The sequence below is a fragment of the Helicoverpa zea genome, chromosome 22 (genome assembly GCF_022581195.2).
Source record: "Helicoverpa zea isolate HzStark_Cry1AcR chromosome 22, ilHelZeax1.1, whole genome shotgun sequence".
Lineage (NCBI taxonomy): Eukaryota > Metazoa > Arthropoda > Insecta > Lepidoptera > Noctuidae > Helicoverpa > Helicoverpa zea.
Window position 1 is genome coordinate 2166813 of NC_061473.1, and position 21843 is coordinate 2188655.

Genomic DNA, 21843 nt, shown 5'->3' on the forward strand with positions numbered 1-21843 from the left:
GTGAAGTTATTAGTAGCCATGAAGAAGAAAACATGCTGCGCCGAAAATAAAAACATTGGGATAAGGTCAGAAGGATGATGATGATGTTACTAGCAGCCATCAGCTTTTGACAAAAACGAAGCTTGTCGATCTTTACGAACCAATATACCAGTACTAAATTGGCTATATTCAGAGACGCAAAGTTATTTGGAAGAAACTTACATTTTTAAAGGATAAATAAAAAAAAAGCTTTAAAAAACTTAATCTATAATTTATTCACGCAGGCAAAGCCGGTCGTTTCAACTGTCTCTCAATTTGTCTAACACTCTTATTTCTAATATTAGGAACTGCGAATAGCGTGTACACCACTCCAAAAAGGTTTATACAGGCGAATATATAGAATGTGGTGTAAACTCCGATGTAATCTTCTATGTATTGGAAGGTCTGTACGTGGAATAGTTTTATTATTTGTGAATATGCGTATATTGTTCCGATTAGGGTTGCTCGGATCTGAAACAAGAAACGAATACAGTTCAATATTAAAAAGAAATAGTTTCCTACAGCATATTTTTATATAAGTTTAAGTAGAATGTAATTGTTCTTAAGATTCCGTATAAATCCATACAGATTCTGATATTTTTCAAAATTATTTATAGCCAAGTTCATCGACAACATGAATGTCAGTTTTATCAATATAACTATTATCTATGAATTTTATGGTCTTACTAAAAAAAAAGTTCAATATTCGTTACGACTTTAAGAAAATTCTCCATACAAAATTTTCTTAAACACGTGACTTTTATGATCCTTACAGCCTTACTACAAAAACTAAAATATCAGTTGAAAACTTGTCTAAAAAAAGTGTGTCTGAAAAACGGGCCTTATTTCAACGTCATAATCTGTCATTGTTTTAAACAAGTGTTCAACAGACGTTTAAAAGTATTTGTGGTACGACGGTCAATGTTTTAAGACCAATAAATAATTTATGCTGTCGGTAAAGGCCTCAAGGAGTCAAACCCTTGTTATGTAACTTGTCAGAATTGACGTCATGGCATTCTGACAATCTCTACCTTTTGTCTGTCTCATGCGATTGATATCGATGGAATCCCATCTACACCGAACTGTATAGAAACTATTGAATTATTGAAACTTACTCGTATAGTACAACAATATCAAATATCATTCACCAACCAACTTTAGACAATTTCACATATACACGCATCTCTATATTAAGACCCATTTCAAAACAAATTCGTAGAAAGACCACAGCAGGCTGTTATCAAGAAAATTCTATTCACTAAGTTTGATATTACCTCAAAATACAATATGATAATGTGGTCAGAGCACACTGCAAACTTTTAGTTGGCCGACAATTTGTTTGGGCTCATAAATCAGTATGGAGATGAACGTTAGTACGCACATACCAAGGATCAGGTATTTGGCTGGTATAAGACCGACTAAGTCTGACAACCAGTCTAACCAAGGATTATCGGGTTGCCCGGGTTACTGGGTTGAGGAGGTCAGATAAGCAGTCGCTCCTTGTAAAACACTGGTACTTAGCTTCATCTGGTTGGTCTGGAAGCCGACCTCACCATTGTTGGTAAAAGTCTAGGCAGATGATGAGACCGACTAAAAACTTCAATTTTTTGTTTTTTTTTTTATTGAATTCAAGATTTTCTTTAAAAAACAACCATCGGTCAACTGTCGGCCGACTGTTTAGTCGGCAGTGTGCTACTCTTAGACCTCGATATTATAATATCGAGAATATTCTAGATTGAATAAAAAGGCAATCCAGTGTTGCACATGTAGAATTTCTCCGTGACCCGGTTAGAACACATTTTAATACTTGCAATGTTAGAAGATATAAGGAAAGTGCCAGATACAGTTTCAAGCAATTCTTGTATTGAAACAATCTCACCTTATGTTATTTTATTTTATAGAGGATCTATTTAAATAGGTTCAATCTTTGCTTACGAGTAGCCTATGCTTTTATGCATAAATCACTCGTATTTAAAAAAATAGATTTATGAAAAGTTGATTTGAAATAGGTAACGATATTTATTTAGAGAAAGGGAAGATAAAGATTTTCTATTAAGTATAGATTGATATGTGGACTTTCGACTGAAAAACTAAAGAGAAAAATGGCCTAAATATTACTTTTGATCCCCATTAAGTAAAGCATTTTCATACTTTGTAACCAAAAAATATTTTGTTAGTGGTATCATTATTGCTGCCATCATTACTGTCTCATAATTTATTCCACGACAGAAACATGAAATTCTTTTCAAATAATTTTTTGTTTTCAAGACCCTTACCTCCAAATTAAATACTTCAACCATGATCACCACAGGCAACCCCCATACAATCCCGTAGGCGAAGACTAACATGCCCAACGCCGTGACAGGCAGCCATCTTAGTGACGTCACGGTTAGATCTGCTTGCGTATACACTGCTAGTACCCCGGTAGATAGTGTCATTGTTACGTAACCTGCTGTTAGGAGATACTGAAACGAGAAAGATAGGTTTAAATTAGTATTAAAGTGTACAAAGATTTGGAAAGACTCTCGAAGTTCTGTATTGCTGTTAAAAATAATCAGGCGTCTAGGTGTCACCGTGTCTAAATACGGTGCCTGTTTTCACTATAAAGCTGCGCAAGACATTATATTATGTATATTGGCATCCAAGGCTGATTTCGGCCACGGTCGGTGTTCTTGTATAAGGAGATCAGACAGCTGCACGGGACATAATAATAGTGCACAAGTATTTGCACAGACACAACTGTACTCACTGTTCCTTCAATCTCATAGCCCAATGGTATACAATCCGACATGATCGGAGAGAGATCAGGTGCAGAAATTACATTAACGTGCTCTTTGATGCACGTGTGTATCAATCACCAACGTCTAGACTTCGGGCTGCTTTGTGAAAGTTTCTTAAAACCCATTAGGATATCTCGGCAAGTAAATACCATATCTTTTTCTCATTAGGTACTAAGACTACAGAATGTAAAAGATACTAACCTTCCTATCAACGAAAGTGGAGCACACTAAACAGAATATGCTGCCCAGTAACAGAGTACTGACCACCAGCATCCTCTCAGGGTCTGAAGACACCCTCAGCTGCATCAGCGTCTTCTGTTGGTCTAGGAACAGTATGCTGCCACATATGGCTGTGAGGGTGTAGAGGACCACCCCTATTTTGGTGCCATCTAACCAGATTTTGTTTCTCCCTGGAAAAAATATAAATTGGGCTGATGAAAGGCTTCTTTTAGGGAGTTCCTGGTGGCCTAGTGGGTAAAGGACCAACCTCTAAAGTACTGTACTGGTACTCAGCTGAATCCGGTTAGACTGGAAGCCGACCCCAACATGATTGGGAAAAAGGCTCGGAGGATGAAAGGCTTCTTTTAAAAGTTAAGAATTAGGGTGCTTTTACGGTGTTTTCAGACATTTTTGGGATTGAAGTAAGGCGGTGGAGTTTTTTCAGTATTTTATGGATAGAGATTTGTCAATAACTACATAGTCCCGTTAAAAGAGCCAGACCTAAAAACGCGCTCGTATGAAAGCGCTGATCATATCGGTTATTGAGTATATTTTGAGTTTGGAATTTTGTCAATATATCTTGTCCTGCGGTGAAAAGCGCGGTTAGTAGTAGTAATAGATAAGGTAGTTAGGTATGACTTTCGTGAAATAACCTACTTTAAGATAAAAATAACGAAATATACTTACAAACAGTCCTAACAGATAGTTTTCCAACAGTTTTCGCTTTGTCACTTTCAGCTTTAAGATTGGATATCTCTAGTGATACATGAGGATCGTCTTCCGTCACAACTCTGAGCTTTGATAGATTCTTGCGCGCTTTCTGAAAAAAAAATATAGAAAAAAAAGATAAGATAAAAATCCGGTTTGAAAAGATTTTATATTTTAGTGTACGTAGTACTGGTAGTTGATAAAAAGGTGAAGGAAAACATCTTGAGGAAACCTGGACTATAAAGTCTGAAATCACCAACCCGCATTGAGCAAGCGTGATGATTAATGCTCAATCCTTCTCTGTGTGAGAGGAGGCCTGTGCCCAGCAGTGGGACGATAAAAAGACTGCAATAACAAACTGGTCACTATCTTTATAGATAACAACTTGATTAAAAACCTGTATGTTATTCTGATATACATATACGCTATAATATTATTACCAGGTTGTATCGAAATCTGTTCAGCTGTTTGGGCATGCAGAACACTCTCAAAATCACAAACTTTCGCCTTTAAAATATTAGTGTGATTACAAAACAGTAGGTATTTGTAGAAGCATTCTACAAAAAAGTCATTTAAGTAGTAATAAATGTAGATTTCCCAAAGGGCGAGATAAAAGTGAGATCATGCCATGTAATTTAACTGGAAACTAACCACAGTTATTCATAACAAACGAGGCAGACAGACGTATTTTTTAATGAAAATGAAATAACATTACAATTTTACATAAAACAACAAGTGCGAGTCGAAATCACGCATGAAGGGTTTCATACCATTATTTAGGAAATGTGCAAAAAAATCACGTTTGCTGTATGGAAGCCCCCAAAATATTAATTTCATTTTAATTTTCAGTATTTGTTGTTATAGCGGCAACAAAAATACATCATCTGTGAAAATGTCAACTCTCTAACTATCACGGTTCATGAGATACAGCCTGGTGACAGACGGACGGACGGACAGAGGAGCGAAAACTATAGGGTCTTGTTTTACCCTTTGGGTACGGAACCCTAAAAAGTATAAAAAGGCTTTTAAATGGGTGAGAATTTAATAAGAAGGTTTTCAAAAAGAACCTGTAGTTAAGTTAAAAAAATAACCAAAGAAGTTTAATTACCATGGAAGAGACAATTGTAACAAAAACTTTTTTAAGGGTATTTTTTTTTACTTTTTACGTTTCTTTTTTAACTTTTGAAAAGATACGAACTTTGTGATTGTTACGTGACGTGATTTTTATGATAAAACCAGTGTTTCCAAATTTTCAGGCTTTGGTTTGTTTATTTTGTTTATTACGCTTTCAAGGTAAAACGGCTGTACGGATTAAAATGTGTATGTAAAATACCTATATAAAGGTAGTAGTATCCCGAATGGATATACCTAGGTTACTTGATCTACTTATCAGAGTGCAGGATGCTAAAGAAGGACGAAATATTGCGTAAACTCAGATTATGAAGAGGTTTTCTTTTCTTGTTTGTTTATTTCGTATAGCCTCCGAAACTATTGAACCGATTTAAATGATTATTTAATTTTCACTGTTAGGAAGCTACACTATCTCCGAGTGACATAGGCTATATTTTTATCCGGATATGTATGGAAAAAAGATTTTAGAAAGAAAGAAAGAAAATAAGTTTTATTGCGCAAAATATAAGACGCATAAATGCCCTTAACAAAATGAGCATAACATGGATAAAAAGAACATAAAACAAATTTAAGGGAAAATATGCTTCCTAAAGCGCGCAATACGGCCTTCGCTCAGCATAATGCTGCAACCCGTAACGAGACAGAGTCACAGCGCTGGTTTTCAGCGATAGCCGGTGCTACCGCGATGACGTCAACCGCGATGACGTTTAGAAATGTTATTTTTTAGAAAAATTAAAATAATCCGTGGGGCCAATTTATTTTTTAGAAGAATGAAGTGCTACTATTGTTCTGAATAAATAAACAATACGCCACTATTAAAAGCAAATTCAATTTAAAATCAATACAAGAGTTACCTTTGTGCAAACAGCAGTAAGTGCATTCCGATCACGTTGCTCCGACTGCATCTACAGTGCAATGCAGAGGATCAGTGCAATTGTATTTATTTGTATTTGTATTGATTTTTTTTTATTTTGTTGTGGTTTTATACGTTGTTTTTACGAGTGGCTGTGTGATTTTTAAGATATAAATAAAATTCGTGCTCACATTGGTAATATTTATCCACCGTTAATTAGGTATATTATTAAGGCAATTTGAAGATTTTTAAGGAATTCTCACATTGTATATTTATGCTTAGTTATGTGGAATAGTTTAAGAATTATTAATTTTATTAAAATCACTCTGATTTTTATCATATTTTTGTGATAATGACGATGAGATAAATTATATTTTATTTTAACCAGATAACCAGATCTGTTTAGTGTTAATTACCAAAGTAACCATTTACTTCATTTACTATTTAAATTAACACCATTTACTATTCTTTGAATGGCATATTTTTAGACTCTATTTGTAAAGAACAAGTTATTTTCCTAGAACGAACTAAAAATATACTGATGTTTAACATATTGTGTTAATTATTTAGAGCTAAGATGTTAATTGAGAACTCGCTGTAACCCAATTATGTATTATAAATATTTCATTTGATAGTTAGTCACATGTATTTGAGGACCTATTTAGGTACTCTATTGTAACTAGAGAAAAATCTACATATATAAATCCAATTTTATAACCATATTCTGCCATATTCAGACTCTTTAATTCTATACTGATGCTAGCTTCTGCCAGCGGTTTCACCGGCGTCCGGACCCGGGTAGAAAGTAACCTATAATTTCCTCGATAAATGGGCTATCTAACGAGTGAAAAAAACAAAAAAAACTTAAATCAGTTTGCTGTTAAAAGTGATATACATTCCATTAATACAAGAAACAAGCACAAACTAGTAGTTCCGAGATTCAGATTAACGAAATCGAATAAATCGTTTTTAGGGAACTGTGTCCGTTTTTACAACAAGCTGCCTAAGTGTGTAACCGATCTCACGGATATAAAATTTAAGAACACTGTGAAATCCACCCTAATTAAAAAAGCTTATTATAAAATTCAAGACTTCGTTGACGATAAAGATATTTTATGGCGATAACTCATCTCTCCATGTGTGGCTTCCCTGGCAATTAAACGTCTTTTTCTTTTCTCTTTGGATTGTATTGATTCACTGTTATCTTTCAGTTGCATTGTATAATTTTATCAGCTTACTATTTTTATGTTTATTGTTGTGAGAATATTTGTGAAAATTTTACTTTTAAAAGTGTCTATGGAGTTTCTTGCCGGCTCTTCTCCATGAGACCAACTTTTTGGAACCGTGCAATTAATTAATTTGACGTTTCATAGGAGCCTGCAAAGGCCTATTTGAAATAAAAACAATTTTTTTTTTTTTTTTTTGAGTGTTGCAAGCTTTTCTACCCAAGGTTAGCTCGCTAAAGCAAACTAGCTCTACAGCATTATAATATTAGAATAGATTGCATAGACGAAAGATTTGTATGTTTGGCTGTTGATACACTAGAACGCTACTGGAGACATTTTACATTTCTTTTAACACTAAAACGAATTTACGCTTCTATCTAATTCAAAAACTACCAAAGTTCTCAAATTAGAATTCTTAAAAAAAACTCACCTCATATTTCTTCACCATCACCAAATAACTAGGGCTTTCCACCATCATCAGTATCGATAAAAATTGCACCATCACTAGTCCAAGTATTAGGTACAACCTCACTTCTATCGATATAATTTTCGTCATGTACCCAGCTGTTGTCATGGCCATCATGAGAGTTAGGGAGAAACCTCTTAATGTCGTGATCTCCCGAAGGTAGATTGGTAGAACAGTGAATAGTCCCCCTGAGGAAATTCCTGAGAGTATGTGTAAGACAATTTCTATGGGGTACATATTGTTTTTGTTGAGTAGGAAGTGTGGTATTAAGGTTATCTGGAAATAAAAAAAAAGAGATTAGATATTGACCGGTAGAGAACAGCTGAGACGCTAAGTCCGCCATTGTATTGTATGAGCATTTAAATAAAGAAATAAATATCTTAAAATTTTTAGATCAATAATAGCTAGTGAATTATAGGTCAAGACGTTAATATGAGTACAGCAAAGTCCTTACAGCCTTTTCACACTGGCAGATTTCCTGCGCGCTGTCATTCGCTACGTACAATTCGGAAATGTCACTCGGTTTTTCCTTTCGGAAAATTCGCCCGTGTAAAGCCCGTGTGTGAGTCAGACAATAAGTTAAATGTGCAAACATAAAGGATATTCTTGTTTACTCATATTAAGTTTTGTATATTAATCTTGGAGCTCTTATATTAAAACAATCCCTTTTTTAAGTACTAAACATATCACAAAAGTAAAATAAATTGAGCCTCAAAATAAACTACACCCCCGCATCCATTTCACAACATCAATATAAATTGACCTTGAAAATAAACTAGCATATTGATCAACGCAGTTAGTTTAATTCTTAATTCTCAAAACCTTAAGCATTAAAAATTGCACTTGCAATAAAGCCGTACATAAATCTCGACCGTAATGACTCTAAAGACATAAACTGGCTATCAAATGCTAATTGAATTCATTAATCTAACGATAGCAATTCAGATGTTCAGTCTGAACACGGAGTAAGAAAAGACATTGAAGATGCTGTATAAGGTAAGTAGGTCAGGCCTTCTTGTACTTCAAATAAAGTAAGGTAAGCGTGATCAAAACGATCAGTTACTAGAAAGCTAACGAGTTGTTTGGATTATTTAATTTTGAGATACCTGTCAAAGATACGGCTCGATTGATTGGTGGTTTGGTTTAAAAATGAGCGTTTTCCAAAGAAGACGTAAATGGGCGTAGCCAGTAAGCGAACATTCACATTTTGGCGCACTATTTTCTTAGGAGATTTCGCATTATGACATCACCGCTGGTCATTTTGTGCTTTATGAGTCTGAAGCATGACATGGAACGCGAACGCCTCTTTAGTTCTATTACTTTACTCCCTACCATATTTTACTCTCGTATAAGAAGACGCCTGACCACCTACCTCATGGCATCTCCACTATCTTTCCTACCTCCATGTGTCTGAAGCAGGCCTTAAGTTTTACGAGTCCCTAGACACATTGCAACGCCATTACAGACTAATTTTAATGTTAAAACTACGTTACTGTGAATAAAATAGTCATAAAAGATTTTTGGGGAAAGGTGAACGGTAAAATACTAGGGTTGTGACATTGTCGATAATTTTGATATCGATAATGATGTCTTAAATTAGCTAAATCATCGCCAGTAATTTATAGTATATCATATTCTAGCCAACAATTTTTCGCAAAAATTACTTTGTTTTGTCGATGATTTTTCTATGCACTACAGTTTATTCTACTAAGTAACATTACGTGAACTAAGTAAGACCTATTAAAAACCTCATAAAGTTGTTCAAGCATTAAAGAATATTGAATGTATGTTACAGATAATGACGATTTCAACTGAATTACAGTAGGTATTTGTTGCATTGACTAGATCAACTGATCCTTTTCAGATTAATTAATCTATTGGAGCCTATAATTGGGTACAATCAAGTACAATTAGAATTAATTATAGCTTGCTCAGTATCGTTAATTGATCCACTAATAATGTTATCGATAAGGCCGTATTGTTTGAGTAATGTACAACACTATGGGGATTACGGATCAAACAAGGTTTTATGATACTTTTAATATTTGGTGGTAAGTGGACACCTATCTTTTAAGTAAATTAACATATTTTTATCAAGTTCATTGCCTTACTAGAAATAAAGTGAAAATTTCAACTGACTAACTATTCTCGTTCATATGACTGACAAACGGACTGCTAAATCCATGAATAGGGTCCCGTTTTACTCTTTTGGTACGAAGCCCTGAAAAAGAATATTTACTTTTCACAATGGACCTGAGCGTAATTGTACGTTTCAAAATTCTTTAAAAAAGACAAACGTGACTCATGAAAAATCTCCAAAATAAAGTGGTCAATTTTTCAAAGAAGTTAACAATACTAAATATTATCTTACCTAATCTAAAACCTAATCTAAATAAAAAATATTCCGTCAAAAACTCCTCCTGATCGTATGGATCAGCTAGTTTAGAGTTATATGGAAAAAAGCTAAAAATTCTACTCACCCCTTGCACCATACTAACAAGGAACACCCCACTCATTCTACCATAAGCATCTATAATATAACACATGACCGGCGCCGATGCGCCCGCGCCGACCACCATGGCCGCCGTCGTCCATTGCGTACCATTGTGGCTGACGAAGTTACCCGAGTGCGCGGAGGACGACAGCATTGTGGTTTCCACTCCGTTCGTGAAGAATGGTATGTTTACTGTAAACGATGATAAGAGAATTTAATAGTGTTCCTGGTGTCCATAACGTAGGAATGTTTCACCGTATTTTTAATTAAATATTTGTATTTTTCAGATCATCAAATGATGACACGTTTGGAGAAAAGTGGAATGGAGTTTCAGACTTTTAAGCTAAACTACAAATGTTCTTTTTGGAGCCCTTTTCTAGTTTCCCATATTTTTTTTTCAGAGTATTTGTACTTGAATGTTTATTTGTTATCGAGTTTTTCTTTGATATGGGAGTAATTTTGTCAAATCTGTTTTTTTAATAGATTTTTCAACCTTATCACAATAGTGGAAGGTTGATGTTCGACTGGTAAAATTTGATAGATTCGACTGACCTGGACTGTACCTAAGTAGGATAATGAGTTTCTTTTTCAAGGAATTTGTTTAAGGACATTATGAATTATTGTTTGCTGGTTTTCCTGTCTGGTTGTCTGGCTAATTTGTTTGTAAAACATTTAAATATGAATGGCATAGTATTTGTTATGACTCCTTGTTCTACTAAGTCAAAGTAAAACATTTTATGACAGAATGACAAACAGTTTCGAATACGTGCTAACTTGCACACAAATATTGAAATCTGTAAACCAACAAAGTGATTCAGATGTTAAGTTTTAACTATGATTACATGTCTTATCAAGATTTTTCTCCATAGTTAAGAATATATCAACAGTGAGCGTTTTGTGGATTTTATGAGTAAAGATTTATATTTGTGCCTGATGTTACTTGAATTAAAGAGAGAAGGACATTAAATATGAGGCTGCTTTTTAAACGGATGATAACTGTAATTCTGTTAAGGACGCGAGTTTGACCGCGGATGGTAGCTGATATAAGTCATAAAATTATTTGTTTTATTTAACAGTTTATGTACACAGTTGATGAGACAGGATACAAAGTACATTAGTAATAACAATAAAGTTCAAAGGCACTACACCACTTATTTCTTAAGAAATCTTTTCCAGTAGGCCCTTTGTTGAAATATAATAAACACTATCTCTTTTAAATATGACTTTAAAAACCCGTCACCTTCTTTGAAATAAATCATAGCTACACAGTTTTTAATTTGGTCATGCACAATTAAACTTCTCTGTAAAATTAATTGAATTTATTATGAGATGAAAATTAGCATTTTACGACATTGCAGAAAATATTATTATATTATTTAATTTAATTAATCAAAACGGCTGGTTGACGCTTCGCGTGACCCAAGGGCTGGCATGGCAAAGACTACCTTGGACCAAGATATTGTATAACAGTGCCATCTTTTTTTTTCGTCAGCAAAAATCATCAAATGACCCCTCCCGCTGTGGCTTAGCAGCGGTGAGGGAGTGTCAGACTTTTACTGACTAAAAACTGTCGTGTTCCGTCGTAGGCCTTTTCTGTACCAGGGCCGCGGTAACTCTTTTGACCAATCCCGCAGCCCCAGCGGGCTTTGTCCTACTGGGCCCCGCTAATAACAGTGCCATCATATGTGGAAATGTTGCTAATCTTTTGGGCATGCTCTTGGTTGACAGCAAGAAAAGGATTTTTTTGATTTATCAACCTTATTAGAGTAAATGGTTTTAGTTTGGAATGCTGGATCTAAGTTTCTGAGTTTGAAATGCGACCTTTAAGTAAGAACACGTCCTCTAGTAATTCATTCAGTATTGCCATTAATCTTCAAGTCAATTGACTACCGTTGTTAATCAAGAAAACTATAAGTCTTATCTTTAGAAATCTGTCACAAATGTGGTCAAACCACGCTTCTATTATTTACGGATTTACAACTACGTTTGTGAATGCGTGAATCACAGGATTGACTATTCACGATTTACTGATAATGTAACGAATGTTTCTATAGGCGAAGTTCCGGGCTGACCTATCTATCCGTTGATTTTCGATTGGATATTGAATTTTGACATTTCATCCATATAATATACTACTAGCTTTCCGCCCGTGCCTTCACCCGCGTCCCGAGATAACTATCCTATGCCTTTTTCCGGGGCTAAGCTATCTCCCCTCTAATTTTCAGCTTAAACGGTTCATCTATTCTTCAGGTATAAAATGTGTAACTAACACGGCTTCTTTTATGTACATACATAGATGATGTCAAATACTCTCGAATCACAAAACAAGATTGTTGCAGATTTTCGCAATAAATCTTTTTACATTAATTTTGAAACTAATTGGAATTCAAGAAACGTGTGTTCTCCGCGAAAAAGACCTACTTATTAAAATGAATTACTACAAATCATCAAAATAAATAAATCTACGTTAATAACACAAACGCGTCCCCACATCCTCGTCTACACAGAATATTATTCTCCCTTAATAAACAGCTTAGCGTGGCTGCGAGCTCTTTGACTATGTACACGAAAATTCCTAGAAATACCTGAACACATTTACGTTGTTTACTGGCACTGTTTAGTCTGTTTATGAGAGAATTGAGAGATAACATAGGGCGATGGTGGGCCATTTTAAGCAATGACTTCTCTTAGTTAGGGAACTAGCTATTCCCACTAGTGTACTGTAGGAACTACTTCTCGCATACAGATAAAAAGTAGTCTATGTTCCTACTCAGATTCTAGACTACCAACGAACCAAATTTTTATTTAAATTAACTGTGTAGTTTTGGCATGGAAGCGCAACAAAAAAAAAACGATTGTTTATTTTATTTTATGAAAGAAAATAATATAACTACGGACTCGCCCCGGCTTCCATTGGCATCCATTTAGAACAATGGTAACAAAATCCGAATTTGAACGCTGAAACGGATGAGCCGATTGTGATGAAAGGTCACATGGCGATAGGTGGGCTACCCTATAGATGACGATGGGTTTTGCGGTTTTATCCGGATGCGGGAAGTATGTATCTGCTTCGTTTTCCTGTAGTCGTGGACATCAGAATAATCTAGTTTTATATATGAGACTACAACCTTCGGGTTTTATGTTAAATACCTCTAAAATATTAATAGGAGGGTACAGAGTTTTTACGGCTACTAAAATTTTGTTTGAATATGTATGAAAAATTATGACACACTCTTACAAAAGTTGAATGAGTGCTAAAATTTTATGAAATATTTTCAACGCAGATATCAACACCAACGGTCAGGGTGACTTTAAAAATAGCTTAAAGTTACTTTTCTGATACCAGCTACTGTCGCAGTTGACTATTATCACACGTCAGCACATGCCTGCTAGGGCTGCGGAATTGTTCGAAAGAGTTACGGCAGCCCTGATACATAAAGGGCTTACGAAGGTACATGGTGGGTTTTAATCAGTAAGAGTCTGACACTCCCTCACGCTGCACCCATAACATAGGACATTTAATGATTTAGCACAAAAAAATACGACATGCAAAATATGACGCATGTGCCACGCGGGATGTCGTGTCTGTGTCCAAGGTGTACCTTAAGACAATGTATTAACGATCCTACTTCTAAGCTGCACATGTATTTTATTACTTCCTTTGTGATTTTTCTTCTATGTACATTGTTTTATTTTATTATAGTGTGTTCTATGAACATGCTGCCTCATACAAATAAAACAAAGATAATCCTATCTGTTAAGACTGAAGTAATTGTATGTTCCTATCTTAAATACACAATGTTGCAGCTTCTTTCATATAGATAAAGATAATATATCCAAACAATATACTAAAGACCCTTCGTAGCAAGCAGATTTTGCTAGAGGTATTTTTAGGGTTCCGTAGCCAAAATGGCAAAAACGGAACCCTTATAGTTTCGTCATGTCCGTCTGTCCGTCTGTCCGTCTGTCCGTCTGTCACAGCCGATTTACTCGGAAACTATAAGTACTACAGTGATGAAATTTGATGGGAATATGTGTTGTATGAACCGCTACAAAAATATGACACTAAATAGTAAAAAAAAGAATTGGGGGTGGGGCCCCCCATACATGTAACTGAGGGATGAAATTTTTTTTTTCGATGTACATACCCGTGTGGGGTATCAATGGAAAGGTCTTTTAAAATGATATAAAGTTTTCTAAAAAACATTTTTCTTAAAGTGAACGGTTTTTGAGATATCAGCTCTCAAAGTCGTAAAAAGTATGTCCCCCCCCCCCTCTATTTTTATAACTACGGGGTATAAAATTCTAAAAAAAATAGAGGTGATGCATGCTAATTAACTCTTTCAACGATTTTTGGTTTGATCAAAGTATCTCTTATAGTTTTTGAGATAGGTTGATTTAACTGTAATTTACGGAACCCTTCGTGCACGAGTCCGACTCGCACTTGGCCGGTTTTTTTTATATAAAACTAAATAAAACAAAAGTTACTTGATTCCTATTTGAATGAAGTAAAAAAAAACTAGGTTTACGAAACAATACAGAATGTCTGAAGTTTCAAACTAAGATATAAACAATCCAATTATAATCTTGCTTGCTAAAAATACAAACATCCGAATTGAGAATAATCTTTATTGGAAGTCGATTAAAAATAACAACTGTCTTATTTATTTAACCCCTTTGAAATAGGAATACCGTAAACAAAATCAGTTAGCACTTACAAATAAAAAAAAAAAACAATACAAACATTTTTTTGGTCTTTCCTCACTTAGAAACAACAATATTTACATAACACTGTTACAGCCTTTTGTTACAGCCCACTGCTGAGCACAGGCCTCCTCTCACATGGAGCAAGATTGAGCATTAATCACCACGCTTGCTCAATGCGGGTTGGTGATTTCAGACTATACATATATTAGGTAGTCCAGGTTTCCTTAAGATGTGATGATAATAAGTGTCCATTATATACTTAGAAAGTACATACAAACTTAGAAAAGTTGCTCTGGTACTTGCCCTCATACTCGAGAGGTTGGTTTATTACCCTCTAGGCCACCACGAAGTTTTTTTTATTATTATCTATGTTATTTACATAACAAATAATTTTGCCCCTGTGTCTAGCATTTGTGGACTATGAGAAGGCCTTTGACTCGGTTGAAATCTGGTCTGTTCTGGAGTCCCTGCAGCGTTGTCAAGTAGATTGGCGATACATCCAAGTGATGAGATGTCTTTACGAAGCCGCTACAATGTCCGTCCAAGTACAGAATCAGCAAACAAGGCCCATACCGTTGCATCGAGGAGTGAGACAAGGGGATGTTATTTCCCCGAAACTGTTCACTAATGCAATGGAGGATATGTTCAAGACGCTGAACTGGAAAGGACGCGGCATCAACATCAATGGAGAACACATCTCTCACTTGAGATTTGCTGACGATATCGTCATCATGGCGGAAACGCTGCAGGACCTACAACAGATGCTGAACGACCTGGCTGAATCTTCTCTACGCATCGGCCTACGGATGAACTTGGACAAAACCAAGGTCATGTTCAATGAACATGTTCTACCGGAACCGATTGCGATACACGGCGCCGTTCTCGAAGTTGTTCGGAAATATGTATACCTCGGGCAGACATTGCAGTTAGGTAGAAACAACTTTGAGGACGAGGTGAATAGGAGAATTCAGTTGGGTTGGGCTGCATTTGGGAAGCTACGTCGAGTCCTAACATCGTCGATCCCACAGTGCCTAAAGACAAAAGTCTTCAATCAGTGCGTCCTACCTGTCATGACTTACGGAGCCGAAACGTGGACACTGACGGTACGGCTGGTCCACAAGTTCAAAGTCGCTCAGCGGGCTATGGAAAGAGCTATGCTCGGCGTTTCTCTGAGGGATCGCATCAGAAATGAGGTAATCCGTCAGAGAACCAAGGTCATCGACATAGCCTACCGAATCAGCAAGCTGAAGTGGCAGTGGGCTGGCCATATTAGCCGAAGAACCGATAACCGTTGGGGTAAACGAGTTCTAGAGTGGAGACCACGCCTCGGCAAACGTAGTGTAGGACGTCCTCAGGCACGGTGGAGTGATGACTTGCGCAAGACGGCTGGCAGGAGCTGGATGCGAGAAGCCGAAAATAGATCTCAGTGGCGTGCACTTGGAGAGGCCTATGTCCAGCAGTGGACTGCGATAGGCTGATGATGAAATAATTTAAAATAAATACATACCCAAAACAGCCAAAACAACCTCTTTCCATAAACACCATTTTTGTTCACTTTTCTCCACACTCCTATTATTGTTTCCGTTTCCACTAATTGTGTAAACCATTTTCACATTCACTGTCTGCCTACCACACGTCTGAAAGAAATAAGAAATAAACTGTTTATCTGTTTGTGTATGATCCTTTTATAACATTAACTGTATTTGTATTATGTGTTATCTTCTGTCTACTAATGTAAGAAAGTAAGGGCCAGTTTATATTGTCAATAGTGATGAGTGCAGAGTTTTTTTGGTGTTGTTTTAACGGGAAAGTTTTGTGTAGTAGTTTACAGGGTGTAAGTGGAAGTATAGATTGAAAGATGACTTTGCAAATAAGGATCAATCGGCACTAAAAATCTTTGAATGGGCAATATGGGAATTTATTGAACTGCATTTTGAAGGTTCTTGCGAGGTCACCTCAATGGGGCCAACATTTTGAAACAGTACAACCAGTGTGACATTTCAACGAATAGCATGAAAAGCTTTTTAGAAAACTTTTTAATCAAATGAATGTCCGATTTTCTTGGTGATGGAAAATAATATTGCAATATTTTCTTACTAATTTAGGCAGCGATCGAAGGGATTTCTTTTAAATAACTATCATCAAGTATGAGTAGTGATATTATGGTAATGATAACATGTTGTTCCCCCTCAACAGGGATATAGGTAGGTATTATAGCTTGCAGGAGACTTTTCCACTACTTTTGATATTGAGAAGCAAGTTCGATATCCTACTAGGGGTATGATTATGTTAATATTTGACCCACAAAAGTTTGAACAACATTCTTTATCCAAAAAGTTTGGATATTACCGCGCCCATGTGATTCGATTTTATCCGTGTTTCGAGGGACACCCTGTATAATTTACTAGCTATTTGGAGTTTTCTAGCTATTTTCATAGTTTTGTCGTTATATGGGAATTATTCTCGCACCTGGATTAACAGTACATTACAATCGCGTCAACACAAACAAAATCATCAACTGCCTTTGCCTTTTTCCAACTATGTTGGAGTCAGCTTCCAGTCTAATCGAATGCAGCTGAGTAACAGTGTTTTACAAGGCGACACTGCCTATCTAGCCTTCTCAACCCGTGCAACTCAATAACCCCTGGTTAGACTGGTTGTCAGACTCTCTGCCAAATATGTTCTAATGACAGCCAGCACAAACAAAACATTGCATTTTTGTAAGTAAGGACTATTATCATAGTAAAAGGGGTAAAAGGAAAGTTAATTGGTGCATTCTAAGTATTGATAAAATCTGCATGAATCTAAGCAAATAAATATCAGATAAACAAACTTTACTCCACAGTCATAACTGAAATGTCATTGACTTCACTCACTGAAAATAGAGTGATAATTCTTTATATTGATAGTCACATGCCTTCGTGTGCACAATTGTACTATGAGTTCAAATCTAGTACTCTAGAGTTCATTTGTTTTCAAACACTTGAACGGTTCTTCGTCTTTTGTTTGTGAACCAAATATTTCTACTGGTCTTCTCGCTCAAACAGTCAGGCTTTAAGTTTGTACGAAATATTTGTATAGTAAGTTCAACTCAGTCTTGCGCGCGGCCTTATGTGTGGGTAACCCTTGTACATATACAGTGACTTTGTGTGAGTGACAAGAGGTACAGTCGGGTACAAATACAGTTATTTAGGGGTTGTATACGGCTGTTTAAAGAAAAACAGTTATTACGTAATTTAATGTTTATTTATTTATAATGATTCTAAATCGCTACTTGAAAAATCAAATGATGATATTACCCAACATCCCTTCATCAATTTGACTTAAACGTTAACATTAATGAGTTTCATTATTTCCATCTTATTTTGGTTGATATTATGCGAAGCAATATAATTTTAAAATTCTAAAATTTTTAAATTCCCTACACATTTTGTTTACATTGTTATACTAGATTATGCGTCTTTTTACATTCTTAGTCCACACTTTTATTTATTGCGTACCCCGACCTAGAAAATATGTAAGGAGTATTTAATCCATCTTAGAAATTTCATCTCATTTATTTCTTAGATACTACTACTAGTCAATGTCAATTTGAAAAAAACATATGAGAAAATAATGAAAAACTGTAAAATGTAATAATAAAAAGCTCCGAATGTTGTTTCATTTTTTAAAACGCTACCTGACTCCTTAAACATTTTCTCCGTGAAGAACTATTTTCGTAAACGACTGTACCCATAACAAAAAGCGATAAGAACACGTCATGCTCGGACGACGTCACTGTCACACGAATGAAAGTTGTATATTTACAAGCCGACGCACACATAGGGCCGCGCGCAAATCTGAGTTGAACTATCTATACGAACTCAAAGTCCGAAAGAGGAAATGTTTGTGCAAAATTATCATTGACTCAGACTTTTGTATGCACCGATTTGTTGCGCTAACAAAATTCTATGAAAATCTGACAGTAGACACCGTAAAATATTGCATGTGAACATAGTTAAAATGTGTACGAAATTGCAACCTTTGTGCCTATATACAATGCTAGCTGTGGACTATCCTCGAGAGAGGCCCACCAGGGCCAAAAACTGCCGGGGCTGCGGGTTTGTTCAGAAGAGTTACCGCGGCCCTGGTACATAAAGGGCTTAAAAAGGAACATGGTGGAATTGCGTAACATGTGTGTTTGTGAACAATTTAAGTGAAATTCAACCATTTTGATTTAATTAATATTAATAGTGACTCTAATAGTGTTCATTCTTTTAGAAGAATGAAAAGACCGATTAAGTTTTTAAGTGAATTTCTTTCTAATGGATTGGCTGTTAATATTTAATTCACAAAAGTTGAACGAAGAATGACAGTGTAACTTGTTTATAAATATTCTATTTTGATTTTGCATTCAACCTTTTCTTAACTTATTGTTTTTTTGCTAGTGATTGATGTGTTTTGCTATATTTTTAATCATGATGTTTTTCGAAACTTTGGAAGAAGAAAAAATACAATAATGCTGAGGTTAAAGGATTTCAACTAAATAAGAAAATTGTATTACCTATTAAGACATTTTGAGTTCACTAATTTTTAAAATTGTTTTGTTATGGTGCGGTTTTATTACCAATATGTTTGTATATATTTCTTTCACAACAATAGTCAATAGACTATATTATTAATTACAAAAATAGTTTTTTTTTTTTCAGTGAAAATAAAAGTTATTAAAAAAAGACAAAAAAAAAACACTCACTATGAACCAACCATTACAATCACCACAAAACTAAAAACGCACTTTACCACTCAAAAAATAGGGCACAATTTCCTTCACAACAGCCAATCCTTCCCCATTTTACAGTTCTTTTTAATAAGTACACAGATAAAGTATTAATATTTGTGTTACAAAAGTTAATGCCTAAGACGTGACGAGCGCGGCGTGCGATGACACTGAAATTGAGCGTTTGAGCTGCGCGAGAGCATTTGAACGCGTTCTAGTGGCTTGAGATAGCTACTGCGCTGGGTAGCCACTTGAAAAGGTTTATTGTTATCGTGTGTTGGATCTATGTTTATCGATTGTGATTTATGACATCTGTGTAGTATAAAAATAGCATGATCTTGGGATAAAATTCTCGTGGCCTAAAATCAATATTATATTAACGCTATCGATACAATAGTCAAAAACTGTCTCAAGTAGAGTTTTAACTACGAAAAGGTGTTCATATGAGAAGTGAAGAGTTTACAGTGGTTATCTTAGATTTTTGAGGTGAGAATTCGCAAACCATTCTTCTACTACTGGGAAAATTATTTTTTTATAAGCCAAGACTTCAAAAAAGTAGTCATAACTCATAGATAAACAAGCAAGTACACTATCCCATTCAAACGAGCCTCCCAGTCAATCAGTGTGAATGATATTGGTACATCAGCGCATCCTGTTCCTTTGTACTCGTAACGAAAGAGACGGCACTATATTTGTTGACTAAAAGCAGACTTTTGCGGTTTTCTTTCTATACATATAATAATAGTCTATTGAAGATAGACTGTGATAATTTTGAAGGCTATATTTAGCTGAAGACGAAATTTATCAACATCAGATCATATGGTATCCTACCGGGGCTGCGGGATTGTTCGAAAGACTTTCCGCGGCCCTGGTACATAAAGGGCTTCAGAAGGAACATGGTGGGTTTTAGTCAGTAAGAGTCTGACACTCCCTCACGCTGCACCCACAGAATGGCAGATTCTTACTTGGGGCATTCGATGATTGCCCACCAAGATAATAATCATCCTGCATTTTCCTAAGAAACACTTTCTTTCTTCTATTAGCAAAAGAATTTTCAGAATAGGTTCAGTAAATACAGAGATTCCGCCTTACAAACTCACAAAAAGGTTCATGATTTGCGACATCAATTTAATCGTTACAATGTATACCATTATTTATTAATGATACATAACGTAGACATAATAAATTAGGCCAAAATAAATTAATCTTAAATTAGACGATCTGTCGTCGTCTATTTGTGGTTCGCAAGTCCATAATTCACGTCCAATTATTTCATAGAGGCAATTGCTGTAAGAAAGAAGGTGTAACGTCTTGTTATTTATGTGAGAGCTGTTCCCCGCGTACCGATGGAACTTCCTCCCGTAGGCGGATAAAAAGTAGCGTATGTTTGTTCAGGCTTTAGATAGTCTTTAGAAATCCATACCTACTAACATAACAAAGAAACATTTACGGCCAGTTTCTTCATCAAAAGTTAAAGTTAAAGTAATGTCTAAAGTAAAAGTAACGGTCAAATACGTTTTTTCAAGGCTAAAGTGATAGCAAAACTAATAGAAAAATTGAATTTGACCGTTACTTTTACTTTAGACATTACTTTGACTTTTACTTTGGCTTTAACTTTTGATGAAGAAACTGGCTGTTAATGTTTTTTTTGTACCCTACTGAAATGATTTAAAAAGATCATTCACTGATGGGAACCTACATTATCACAAAGTAACACAGGCTATATTTTATCTGGTTACAGACTGTAGTTCCCACGGGACGCCTGTGAAACTGCAGGGAAACAGCTAGTATATTTAAAATCTGTTCTGAATTTTTATGATTTTTGTTTTGGTTCTACTGCGAGAAATTGTTCCCACTTAACTCAAGTAAAACCGCTAACAAAAGCTATAGTCACTTCACATAACATTTGAATGCCGCCAATGCTAATTGATTTACGAAATTACGAGGAAAACGTATACGTATCAACTAATTAGAGGATTCAATTGTTTATGTTCTGTCAAAAATATCATGTTTGTTTAACTACTTATTTTATAACAAGACGCTAACTGAGTTTTCACGTCAATTGTACTATAGATTTCACGAAAGAGGCTGAGCTGTGTTTGTGTGTGTAAATGTAGTAAATCCATTGTGGTTGTATGTGTAAGCTTAAGAGCGTTGAGGAGTGGTCGAGTTGCCAAGTAATACTAAGACAAATTTGCATTTATGGTTGCAAACAGAGTATAGCTGTTTTTAAGGGAAGTTTTCAAATGACCCCTCCCACTGTAGATGCAGTGTGAGGGAGTGTCAGACTCTTACTGACTAAAACCCATCATGTTCCTTAACCCCTGTATTTTTATGTACTAACGCTATTCACTCGTATAACCAATTTCCTATAAATAGAAACGACTCGTTTTCTTATATAGAAAACATTTTATCTTGACGCGGGTGTGTCGTACCTAATCACATTAAATTAAATACGTTAATATACTGGTTAATATAATGGCGA

General features: G+C 35.5%; 1 protein-coding gene across 1 annotated transcript; it reads right to left on the minus strand.

Annotated features, from left to right (window-relative positions):
• Window positions 1-229: 229 nt before the first annotated feature.
• Window positions 230-19473, minus strand: LOC124641552 (solute carrier family 2, facilitated glucose transporter member 2-like). The gene is made up of 8 exons (XM_047179653.1): window positions 19335-19473; window positions 16110-16239; window positions 9882-10087; window positions 7366-7677; window positions 3705-3837; window positions 3000-3208; window positions 2295-2483; window positions 230-489 (listed from the first exon to the last, which is right to left on the minus strand). The coding sequence occupies exons 2-8, from the start codon at window positions 16207-16209 to the stop codon at window positions 256-258; spliced, it is 1383 nt and encodes a 460-aa protein (XP_047035609.1). The 5' UTR covers window positions 16210-16239; window positions 19335-19473; the 3' UTR covers window positions 230-255.
• Between the last annotated feature and the right edge of the window lie 2370 nt (window positions 19474-21843).

Coding starts and splice junctions, on each gene's coding strand:
- LOC124641552 (XM_047179653.1), bottom strand. CDS start 16,209: ATGGTTTACACAATTAGTGGAAACGGAAACAATAATAGGAGTGTGGAG. Junction 10,088..16,109: donor GGTTGTTTTGGCTGTTTTGG/GTATGTATTTAT, acceptor CATCGTTTACAG/TAAACATACCATTCTTCACG. Junction 490..2,294: donor TTGAAGTATTTAATTTGGAG/GTAAGGGTCTTG, acceptor TTCTTGTTTCAG/ATCCGAGCAACCCTAATCGG.